Source organism: Grampus griseus (assembly GCF_964374135.1).
Source record: "Grampus griseus genome assembly, chromosome: X".
Classification (NCBI taxonomy): domain Eukaryota; kingdom Metazoa; phylum Chordata; class Mammalia; order Artiodactyla; family Delphinidae; genus Grampus; species Grampus griseus.
In genome coordinates this window covers 130,341,781-130,354,545 of record NC_138999.1, presented here as the reverse complement: position 1 = coordinate 130,354,545, position 12,765 = coordinate 130,341,781, and the positions used below count along the sequence as shown (strand labels likewise).

General features: G+C 41.3%; 1 protein-coding gene across 1 annotated transcript in view; it reads left to right on the top strand.

Annotated features, from left to right (window-relative positions):
- The window catches only part of F8 (coagulation factor VIII), a 120,526-nt gene that overhangs the window by 78,253 nt on the left and 29,508 nt on the right, over positions 1–12,765 (top strand). The window contains exons 16-21 of the mRNA XM_082681798.1: positions 2,411–2,623; positions 2,906–3,134; positions 3,325–3,507; positions 9,779–9,895; positions 10,414–10,485; positions 11,874–11,959. Coding sequence (XP_082537924.1) covers positions 2,411–2,623; positions 2,906–3,134; positions 3,325–3,507; positions 9,779–9,895; positions 10,414–10,485; positions 11,874–11,959 — 900 coding nt within the window. The remainder of the gene's footprint in view (positions 1–2,410; positions 2,624–2,905; positions 3,135–3,324; positions 3,508–9,778; positions 9,896–10,413; positions 10,486–11,873; positions 11,960–12,765) is intronic.

Here is a 12,765-nt window from a genome sequence, read left to right as displayed (position 1 = left end):
CTCTCTGCTAATGGGTGGGGTTGTGTTCCTGTCTTGCTAGTTGTTTGGCATAGGATGTCCAGCACTGTAGCTTGCTGGTTGTTGAGTGAAGCTGGGTGCTGGTGTTGAGATGGAGATCTCTGGGAGATTTTCGCCATTTGATATTACGTGGAGCTGGGAGGTCTCTTGTGGACCAGTGTCCTGAAGTTGGCTCTCCCACCTCAGAGGCACAACACTGACTGCTGACTGCAGCACCAAGAGCATTTCATCCACACGGCTCAGAATAAAAGGGAGAAAAGTAGAAAGAAAGAATTAGTAGAAGCAGAAAGAAAGAAAGAAAGAAAGAAACAAAGGAGGGAGGGAGGGAGGGAGGGAGGAAGGTAGGAGGGAAGGAAGGAAAAGAAGAAAGAAAGAAGATAAAGTAAAATAAAGTAAGATAAAATTAATAAAGTTATTAAAATAAAAAAATAATTATTAAGAGAAAAAAAACGGACAGATAGAACCCTAGGACAAATGGTGGAAGCAAAGCTATACAGACAAAATCTCACACAGAAGCATACACATACACACTCACAAAAAGAGAAAAAGGGGAAAAAATATATATATCTTTGCTTCTAAAGTCCACCTCCTCAATTTTGGGATGATTCGTTTTCTATTCATGTATTCCACAGATGCAGGTACATCAAGTTGATTGTGGAGCTTTAATCCGCTGCTCCTGGGGCTGCTGGGAGAGATTTCCCTTTCTCTTTGTTCGCACAGCTCCCGGGGCTCAGCTTTGGATTTGGCCCCGCCTCTGCATGTAGGTCGCAGGAGGGCATCTGTTCTTCGCTCAGACAGGACGGGGTTAAAGGAGCCGCTGATTCGGGGGCTCTGGCTCACTCAGGCCGGGGGGGGGGGAGGGCGGGGCATGGAGTGTGGGGCGAGCCTGCGGTGGCAGAGGCCGGCGTGACGTTGCATCAGCCTGAGGCGCGCCGTGCGTTCTCCCGGGGGAGTTGTCCCTGGATCCTGGGACCCTGGCGGTGGCGGGCTGCACAGGCTCCCGGAAGGGGGGTGTGGAGAGTGACCTGTGCTCGCACACAGGCTTCTTGGGGGCGGCAGCAGCAGCCTTAGCGTCTCCTGCCCGTCTCTGGGGTTCGCGCTTTTAGCCGCGGCTCGCGCCCGTCTCTGGAGTTCCTTACAGCGCTCTTAATCCCCTCTCCTCGCGCACCAGGAAACAAAAACCCTACGTATATTTTTAAATGATGGAATATTAGTCCATTATATGATTTTATGGTTTACTTAACCACCTACTTTGAACAACCTTTTAGATAGTTTTTTTTTTTTTTTTTTTTTTTTTTTACTATTTAAGTAATGCTGCAGCCACAACCCTCTTCCTAGGATAAAATTCCAGGAGTGCAATGTACATGAACATTTTAAGATTTTCTCTAATGAATTATCTATTAATGTTATTTACATAGTTGAAATTTTTGGAGGGAGTGCTTTTCTTGTTCATTTATATTACCTTGTATATTATAGATCATTGATATATTAATGATCATTGATCATTTTAGTGAATAATATTTTTCCAAGTTTGTTTTCTCTTAATTTTGTATATAATGGTTTTTAAAATAAAACAGGTTTGAAATTTTAGGTAGTAACCCATAAATCTTTCCTTTATGACACTTTCATAGCTTTTTTGTTTATTAAAATCCTTCCCTATACAGAGATTTTTTTTTCTTAAAATCACCTATACTTTTTTCAACTTTCTTTTACAGTTTAATTTCTTAACATTTAACTTTTTAATCCATCGATAATTCCTGTAGACTAGAATTTGTTTTTGGTGTGTGTGAGCCAAAGATCAAGGTAGTTTTATTTTTTCCAGAAACAGTCATCCATTGTCCCAATTGATTGTTTACATGAAGGATATAGGAGGATCTAAAATTATGGGATTGTGAGTGAATTTTTTTCTGACTTCAATTTTATTTTACTTTCCATATGTCCCATGAAAATGTATGATTTTTTTAAATTTGAAAAACAAGTCTTCTTTAAATATCGTAAGTATTCATCCTGGCATTTGTCATGAAGAACCTTAATTTAAGAGTATCAGTTCCTGGAGTTAGGGTCTCTTAAAACCCCTGTGGTGATATTTTCCCTTTTACTTTGGAATTGCTTTTAAGTATTTAGAAATTTTCTCCTTTGCAACTTTGAGTTCATGCCATAAAGATTTTGGAATTCAAAAATGTCTCAGTTTCTTTTGTAGATCTTTAGGTTTGGGTTCTAACAACATCCATACTCTGTACCATTTCCTCCAGCTATTAAAAACCTGGATAAAAACCCCCCAAATCGGCATTGCTATTAGGGCTATAAACCCTAACCTAAGAACTTTACAAGATCTTAAAACATAACACTTGCTTTTTTTAATTTCTTTTCTTTTTTTTTTCTTGCTCTGCAGGTAACATTTAAAAACCAGGCATCTCGTCCCTACTCCTTCTATTCTAGCCTTATTTCTTATGAGGAAGATCAGAGGCAAGGAGCAGAACCTAGAAAAAAGTTTGTCGAGCCTAATGAAACCAAAACTTACTTCTGGAAAGTGCAGCATCATATGGCACCAACTACAGATGAGTTTGACTGCAAAGCCTGGGCGTATTTTTCTGATGTTGATCTGGTAAGCAGGTCTGTGTTGTGCTGGCCTCTTTCTGGTTTAAAAGAAAGAGGCTTTGTGTTATGTTGGAAGTTTGGTATTTATCCTAAGCATAATGGGAAGCTTTAAATAGGGGAGGTGTCATCATATTTATGGCTTAGACATATCGCTCTGGAATCTACTAAAGAGGAAGAAATTGTACTGTGGGAAGATGGGGAGTGGGTTGGAGTGGCATAAAAGTTGATGAGAAATCCACTCTGGTTCATGGGTGAGAGAACTTTTGCTCACAGGACTGGTGTCTTTCAGGAAAAAGATGTGCACTCAGGCTTGATTGGACCCCTTCTGATCTGCCGCACAAACACTCTGAGCGCTGCCCATGGGAGACAAGTGACAGTGCAGGAATTTGCTCTGTTTTTCACTATTTTTGATGAGACCAAGAGCTGGTACTTCACTGAAAACATGGAAAGGAACTGCAGGGCTCCCTGCAACATCCAGATGGAGGACCCCACTTTTAGAGAAAAGTATCGCTTCCATGGTAATATATTCCACAGCCAAATATTACTCGCTGTGAAATGAACCTTGAGCCTGAGGTTTCGACATTGTATGATTTGAGACTATATGTATGGGAGTGGAATCCTCATAGGGATCAATATTTTTTGACTGGAGTGGAGGGAAAGACACTTATACAACAGATTTTAACAGCTTTCTCTGTGTTCTTTCTCCAGCAATCAATGGCTATGTGATGGATACACTACCTGGTTTAGCAATGGCTCAGGATCAAAAGATCCGATGGTATCTGCTCAGCATGGGCAGCAATGAAAATATCCATTCTATTCATTTCAGTGGACATGTGTTCACTGTACGGAAAAAGGAGGAGTATAAAATGGCAGTCTACAACCTCTACCCGGGTACGAGCCACTTTGTGCTCTTTCTTCAACTTACTGTGCTTGCTGAAAACCTACTTTAAAGGTCTGTGCCCTGGGGATATGTCCAGTGAACAAAGCAGACCAACTCCCTGCTCTCGGGTAGCTTACTTTTTCAAGTAACTTTACCCTACAGAGAGATAATAAATAAATTAGCAAGTGAACATGATAATTTCAGATACAGATGATGTGCTATAAAGGAAATAGAACAGAATAAATGGATAATTGATGTCACAGCACTTTCCTAGGAAAAAGGGATTTTTCTACCACCTCAAACCCCACATGGCACCAGTAGTTTCCCAAAGACTGATTTGTTTATGTATGAAAGCAATATATTGATTAAGCACTCCTCACAATGTTGATCAAAACATAATTTCATTTTAGTTCTCCAGTGTCCCTTTAAAACAGGTTTAATAGTGAAAGTAAACTTCCCCTGTTTCTGTGTAAAAATTCTGATAAGCCCAGTGACTTTAAGCTCACTTTTTTTTTTAAACATCTTTATTGGAGTATAGTTCCTTTACAGTGGTGTGTTAGTTGCTGCTGTATAACAAAGTGAATCAGCTATACGTATACTTATATCCTCATATCCCCTCCCTCTTGCGTCTCCTTCCCACCCTCCCTATCCCGCCCCTCTAGGTGGTAACAAAGCACCGAGCTGATCTCCCTGTGCTATGCAGCTGCTTCCCACTAGCTATCTATTTTACATTTGGTTGTATATATAAGTCCATGCCACTCTCTCACTTCGTCCCAGCTTACCCTTCCCCCTCCCTGTGTCCTCAAGTCCATTCTCTGTGTCGTTTCTTTATTCCTGTCCTGCCCCTAGGTTCTTCAGGACCTTTTTTTTTTTAATTCTATATATATATATGTGTTAGCATATGGTATTTGTTTTTCTCTTTCGGACTTACTTCACTCTGTACGACTGACTCTGGGTCCATGCACCTCACTACAAATAACTCAATTTCATTTCTTTTTATGGCTGACTAATATTCCATTGTATCTATGTGCCACATCTTCTTTATCCCTTCATCTGTTGATGGACACTTAGGTTGCTTCCATGTCCTGGCTATTGTAAATAGTGCTGCAGTGAACATAGTGGTACATGACTCTTTTTGAATTATGGTTTTCTCAGAGTATATGCCCAGTAGTGGGATTGCTGGGTCATATGGTAGTTCTATTTGTAGTTTTTTAAGGAACCTCCATACTGTTCTCCATAGTGGCTATATCAATTTATATTCTCACCAACAGTGCAAGAGGGTTCCTTTTCTCCACACCCTCTCCAGCATTTATTGTTTCTAGACTTTGATGATGGCCATTCTGACTAGTGTGAGGTGATACCACATTGTAGTTTTAATATGCATTTCTCTAATGATTAGTGATGTTGAGCATCCTTTCACGTGCTTGTTGGTAATCTGTATGTCTTCTTTGGAGAAATGTCTGTTAGGTCTTCTGCCCATTTTTGGGTTGAGTTGGTTTATTTTTGATATTGAGCTGCATGAGCTGCTTCTATATTTGAGAGATTAATCCTTTGTCAGTTGCTTCGCTTGCAGATATTTTCTCCCAATCTGAGGGTTGTCTTCTTGTCTTGTTTATGGTTGCCTTGGCTGTGCAAAAGCTTTGAAGTTTCATTAGGTCCCATTTGTTTATTTTTGTTTTTATTTCCATTTCTCTAGGAGGTGGGTCAAAAAGGATCTTGCTGTGATTTATGTCATAAGGTGTTCTGCCTATGTTTTCCTCTAAGAGTTTTATAGTGTCTGGCCTTACATTTAGGTCTTTAATCCATTTTGAATTTATTTTTGTGTATGGTGTTAGGAAGTATTTTTTTTGTTTGTTTGTTTTTGCGGTACGCAGGCCTCTCACTTTTGTGGCCTCTCCCGTTGCGGAGTACAGGCTCCGGACACGCAGGCTTAGCGGCCATGGCTCATGGGCCCAGCCGCTCCACAGCATGTGGGATCTTCCCGGACTGGGGCACGAACCCGTGTCCCCTGCATCGGCAGGCAGACTCTCAACCACTGCACCACCAGGGAAGCCCAGAAAGTGTTTTAATTTCATTCTTTTACATGTAGCTGTCCAGTTTTCCCAGCACCACTTATTGAAGAGGCTCTCTTTTCTCCATTGTCTATTCTTGTCTCCTTTTTCAAAGATAAGGTGACCATATGTACGTGGGTTTATCTCTGGGCTTTCTATCGTGTTCCATTGATCTATATTTCTGGTTTTGTGCCAGTACCATACTGTCTTAATGACTGTAGCTTTGTAGTATAGTCTGAAGTCAGGGAGTCTGATTCCTCCACCTCCATATTTCTTTCTCAAGATTGTTTTGGCTATTTGGGGTCTTCTGTGTCTCCATACAAACTTTAAGATTTTTTGTTCTAGTTCTGTGAAAAATGCCATTGGTAGTTTGATAGGGATTGCATTGAATTTGTAGATTGCTTTGGGTAGTATAGTCATTTTCACAATGTTGATTCTTCCAATCCAAGGACATGGTATATCTCTCCATCTGTTTGTATCATCTTTAATTTCTTTCATCAGTGTCTTATAGTTTTCTGCATACAGGTCTTTTGTTTCCTTAAGTAGGTTTATTTCTAGGTATTTTATTCATTTTGTTGCAATGGTAAATGGAAGTGTTTCCGTAATTTCTCTTCAGATATTTTTGTCATTAGTGTATAGGAATGCCAGAGATTTCTGTGCATTAATTTTGTATCCTGCTACTTTACCCAATTCATTGATTAGCTCTAGTAGTTTTCTGGTACCATCTTTAGGATTCTCTGTGTATAGTATCATGTCATCTGCAAACAGTGACAGTTTTACTTCTTCTTTTCAGTTTGGATTCCTTTTATTTCTTTTTCTTCTCTGATTTCCGTGACTAAAACTTCCAAAACTATGTTGAATAATAGTGGTGAGAGTGGGCAACCTTGTCTTGTTCTTGATCTTAGTGGAAATGGTTTCAGTTTTTCACCATTAAAAATGATGTTCGCTGTGGGTTTGTCATATATGGCCCATATATGGTTGAGGTAATTTCCCTCTCTGCCTACTTTCTGGAACGTTTTTATCATAAATTGGCGTTGAATTTTGTCAAAAGCTTTTTCTGCATCTATTGAGACGATCATATGGTTTTCCTCCAATTTGTTAATATGGTGTATCATGTTGATTGATTTGCATATATTGAAGAATCCTTGCATTCCTGGGATAAACCCCACTTGATCATGGTGTATGATCCTTTTAATGTGCTGTTGGATTCTGTTTGCTAGTATTTTGTTGAGGATTTTTGCATCTATGTTCATCAGTGATATTGGCCTGTAGTTTTCTTTCTTTGTGACATCGTTGTCTGGTTTTGGTATCAGGGTGATGGTGGCCTCGTAGAATGAATTGGGGAGTGTTCCTCCCTCTGCTGTATTTTGGAAGAGTTTGAGAAGGATGGGTGTTAGCTCTTCTCTAAATGTTTGATAGAATTCGCCTGTGAAGCCGTCTGGTCCTGGGCTTTTGTTTGTTGGAAGATTTTTAATCACAGTGTCAATTTCAGTGCTTGTGATTGGTCTGTTCATATTTTCTATTTCTTCCTGATTCAGTCTTGGCAGGTTGTGCATTTCTAAGAATTTGTCCATTTCTTCCAGGTTGTCCATTTTATTGGCAAATAGTTGCTTGTAGTAATCTCTCATGATCCTTTGTATTTCTGCAGTGTCAGTTGTTACTTCTCCTTTTTCATTTCTAATTGTATTGATTTGAGTCTTCTCCCTTTTTTTCTTGATGAGTCTGGCTAATGGTTTATCAATTTTGTTTATCTTCTCAAAGAACCAGCTTTTAGTTTTATTGATCTTTGCTATAGTTTCCTTCATTTCCTTTTCATTTATTTCTGATGTGATCTTTATGGTTTCTTTCCTTCTGCTAACTTTGGGGTTTTTTGTTCTTCTTTCTCTAATTGATTTAGGTGTAATGTGTGGGGTTGTGTTCCTGTCTCGCTAGTTGTTTGGCGTGGGGCATCCAGCACTGGAGCTTGCTGGTCATTGAGTGGAGCTGGGTCTTAGCGTTGAGATGGAGATCTCTGGGAGAGCTCTCGCCGTATGATATTACATGGGCCCGGGAGGTCTCTGGTGGTCCAATGTCCTGAACTCGGCTCTCCTACCTCAGAGGCTCAGGCCTGACACCCAGCGGGAGCACCAAGACCCTGTCAGCCACACGGCTCAGAAGAAAAGGGAGAAAAAAAGGAAAGAAGGAAAATAAATAAATAAAATTCTTAAAATTTTTAAAAATTATTAAAATTAAAAAGCAATTTAAAAAAAAGAAGAGAGCAACCAAACCAATAAACAAATCCACCAGTGATAACAAGTGCTAAAAACTATACTAAAAAAAAATGGACAGACAGAACCCTAGGACAAATGGTAAAAGCAAAGCTATACAGACAAAATCACACAAAGAAGCATACACATACACACTCACAAAAAGAGAAAAAGGATATATATATATATATATATATATATATATATATATATAAAGGAAGAGAGCAACTAAATCAATAAACAAATATACCAGTGATAATAAGCTCTAAATACTAAACTAACATAAACATAAAACCAGAAACAAATTGATGCAGAAAGCAAACCCCAAGTCTACAGTTGCACCCAAAGTCCACCTCCTCAATTTGGGATGATTCGTTTTCTATTCATGTATTCCACAGATGCAGGTACATCAAGTTGATTGTGCAGCTTTAATCCTCTGCTCCTGAGGCTGCTGGGAGAGATTTCCCTTTCTCTTCTTTGTTCTCACGGCTCCCAGGGGCTCAGCTTTGGGTTTGGCCCTGCCTCTGCGTGTAGGTCTCCTGAGGGCGTCTCTTCCCCACCCAGACAGGACGGGGTTACAGGAGCAGCTGATTAGGGGGCTCCGGCTCACTCAGGCCAGGGGGATGGAGGGGTACGGATGCGGGGCGAGCCTGCAGTGCACTAGCCGTGGCGCACTAACCCCCTTCAGGCTGTGTTCACGACGCCAACCCCAGTCCTCTCCCTGCACTCCAACCGAAGCCTGAGCCTCAGCTCCCAGCCCCGCCCGCCTCGGCGGGTGAGCAGACAAGCCTCTCGGGCTGGTGAGTGCTGGTTGGCACCGATACTCTGTGCGGGAATCTCCCCGCTTTGCCCTCCACACCCCTGTTGCCGTGCTCTCCTCCGCAGCCCCGAAGCTCCCCACTCCGCCTCCCGCAGTCTCTGCCCGCGAAGGGGCTTCCTAGTGTGTGGAAACCTTTCCTCCTTCACAGCTCCCTCCCACTGGTGCAGGTCCCGTCCCTATCCTTTTGTCTCTGTTTTTTCTTTTTTTTTTTTTTTGCCCTACCCAGGTACGTGGGGAGTTTCTTGCCTTTTGGGAGGTCTGAGGTCTTCTGCCAGCATTCAGTAGGTGTTCTGTAGGGGTTGTTCCACATGTAGTTGTATTTCTGATGTATTTGCGGGGGGTAAGGAGATCTCCACGTCTTACTCCTCTGCCATCTTGAAGCTCCTCCTACCATACTCTGCTCACTCTTAAGTAATAAACAGTCCTGCAGTCACTTTACATCACAAATATAGTTCAGGTCACAAATTACAATGTCTACTCCAAGATATTAATCAAAATTCTGAACTTGATTTAAGTTCAGTATCTCGTCCTCCAAGTTGGTTGAGTTTTCTGTCTCGCTACCTTATGCTTCCCCCTGCACTCCTGGCTGTTGCTGGTCTGAACCGCAGCGGGGCAAGGGCAGAGGCGAGGGATGGCACCACTGTCTGCACCAGGCAGATATTTCAATCTGACTCTATGTTTGGTGGGGTACTTTCAGGGGCTCTTCAGAGACTCCCTTTTGGGACCGTCCCTCATGAAATCCCCTTGACCTGGTTGTTTCCACCTTTATTCTGGGTGGTCACTGTGACTGATTCCTCAGCCCCTCAGCATTCACCCTCTAGCTTCTTGCTCCTGGAGTTACTTTACCCCTCAAGGCAGGGAGCCCACATCTCGTCAATGAGAAATACACCTCTGGCTTCGAAAGGCACTGAGTGCAGGCCAATCTTTCTCCTGTCTCCACCACCAAAGCATCCCGTCACCCAGTCTCTCCCATTTCCTGGGGTCAGTACTCAATTTCCAGGGCCTCCAGCTGTAGGGGTCACATGCCAAGCACTCTGGGTTTGAGGGGTCCAAGAATGGTGCAACTGACTTGGGTAGATCTCCTTTGATATTCTGCATAAGCCAGTGTATCTTATGCCCATTTGTGTGAAAAGAAATAATTTTTGTTCCTTTTGGTTTTGATAAGGTGTTTTTGAGACAGTGGAAATGCTACCATCCAAAGTTGGAATTTGGCGGATAGAATGTCTTATTGGCGAGCACCTGCAAGCTGGGATGAGCACGCTCTTCCTGGTGTACAACAGGAGTGAGTGGCACCTACCTCTATACCTCTTTCCCCCTTCCTAGGACGGTTGCTTTTGTCGGGAAACGAATACCAGCTCACAGTCCTTTCCAAATCTAAAATGAATATTGCTGGTAGAAATCATCAGAGCCCTCAGAGGAGGGCAGATATGCTTGAAGCTTTGAACACTTTGACCCTGAAGCTCCAAGAGCAAATTTTGAAACTTAGTTTTGGTTCAGTTACCAAAGATAACTTACAAATATCATTTGGAAGAATTTGAGTTTTCACCCTAAACAAGTAAGAGAACCACTGGTCTACTTACGTATTGACCCTAGTTTCCTCAGCTGCACAATGTGAGTAGCAGTAGCACCTACCTGTTGGAGTGAATTCAATGATATAGTACAATAAAATATTTAGTACAGTTCTTGGCACATAGTAAACACTAAAAAATATGAGCATTTGTTGGTGTTCTCATTGACTTGCATTTGTGCAGCTATACTTTCTGCACTTCTAACTATTGTGCTCCCTTCATGTGATTTCAGAATGTCAGACTCCACTGGGAATGGCTTCTGGACGCATTAGAGATTTTCAGATTACAGCTTCAGGACAATATGGTAAATACGATTCCTTTCTCGTAAAGCACTGGGCTGATTATATCTTTTTTATTTCTATTGGAAAGATTCAGATAACCAATCCGTCTCCATAGGTGCCTTTCAAATCTATTTTCTCTTCTCCATTTCCCAGTGTGAGCATCTTAATTCAGGCCATCATCACTTCTCACCTGAGTAATGCCACTGCCTCCTTAAATGTCCTGCCTGCCTTCCATATGGCTTCCCTTGAGTCCATTCTCTTCACTGTAGCAAGAAGCTACATTTTTCTGTGAGCAGTGATAGAAAGCTTGAACTGGATCTAGAGAGAGTTCTCAAACTACAGCCCGCAGGCCACATCCAGCCCATCACTTGATTTTGTATGGCCTTCAAGCTAAGAATCACTTTTCTATTCTTAAATTATTGGGGGAAAAAAACAAAAGAAGAATAGTATTTCATGACATGTGAAAATTATATGAAATTCTAATTTCACTGTCCATAAAGAAGCCACACCCTTTCATTTGCAATCATCTGTGGCCGCTTTTGCTCTACAACAGCATTTAAGTAATTGCAACAAGACAAGATGATCTGCAAAGGTTAAATTATTTACAGAACAAAGTTGGCCAAACTCTGTTTTAGAGGGAAAAAATTGCATTTGAAAAACAAACAAACAAATTGCTGGAGGAATTACCAAATTGTAAGGCCACTTTGAAAAAAAAAAGAAAAGAAAAAGAGGGCTTCCCTGGTGGCGCAGTGGTTGAGAGTCCGCCTGCCGATGCAAGGGACATAGGTTCGTGCCCCGGTCCGGGAAGATCCCACATGCTGCGGAGCGGCTGGGCCCGTGAGCCATGGCCGCTGAGCCTGCGCGTCCGGAGCCTGTGCTCCGCAACGGGAGAGGCCACAACAGTGAGAGGCCCGCGTACCGCAAAAAAAAAAAAAAAGAAAAAGAGGCTTGAAAGTTATATACTAAAATAGTATTATTTTTCTCTGGGCGGAAGTATGTTGTTTTTTACTTCTTTTATTTTTTTTTTTACTTACGTTTTATTTTTATATTTTATTTTCTAATTTTTCTCCAGTGAACATACGTTAGGTAATAAAGAAGTAATATTATTTGATAGTGATGGTAACACATTCCAGTATTAGCTAACTAGTAACTAACAATCAACTAACAATCAACAAAATTATTAAATTTTAGAAAATACAATGGACAACAAGGACAGGCCTGGTAGTAGTCACTGATGAGAGTTCTCAACCTACAGCCCGCAGGCCACATTGGTGGTCATTGATACTAATATGCGTTATGCCTTTAACGTCTCCACAGCTAGCATTAACCTTTCTCAAGAGAGTCATTTTATTCCTAAATGACTAGGACCAACCCAGCTGAATCTAATCTCTCTCCCCTTTCTTGGGCAAAGGACAGTGGGCCCCAAAGCTGGCCAGACTTCATTATTCTGGATCAATCAATGCCTGGAGCACCAAGGACCCCTTTTCCTGGATCAAGGTTAGAAAATGCATCGCATTCCATCACATCACACATTCCTCTTGCAAGCTTAAAGCGTTTTATAGTTTTATATCTCCTTTATACCAAAGTCATTTTCATCAAACTCCATGTAATAGACGAGGAAAGAACTGAAGAGTAGAGTGGCTTATGATTTGTACCAAAAGAGTCAGGAATGAAAGACTCAGGAATAGAATTGAGTACACTGTGTTTTTAATCTTTCTGTTGGGATTAGAATCTCTGAATATTTTCTGTAACATTGAACTTACCACCTCCCAAGACTGTATTCTATCTTTAGATGCCTTCAACTGCCTAGATGTCCTTGAGTCCTCCAGTCCCTTCATTTTAATACAAAAACAAATGGCTCAATCCCCCATCCCACAAGCCAAGAAAATGTGGCTTCTTCATTTTCTAAAACTGAATCTTTCTTCTTCACAATTTCTACACCACCCAGTAGTAAGAAACACCTACTGAAGTTAGTCCAATCTGATAAACCAACTTGGAGCCATAACTGAAAGTGTCCTAGATTAACTCAATTTCTTTTTAAATGACCCAGCCTTTCGTATTTTCTCACTTCCCCATTTCCTCTGGAGCAGTGCTGTCCAATAGAAATGTAATGTGACCCACAAATGCAAACCACACATGTAATTTTACATTTTCTAGTAGCTGCATTAAAAAAAGGAACATCATTAAAATGAAAATCATTTTAATAATACATTTTCTTGGGAATTCCCCGGTGGTCCAGTGGTTAGGACTCTGTGCTTTCAGTGCTGAGGGCCTGGGTTCAATCCCTGGTGGGGGAACTAAGA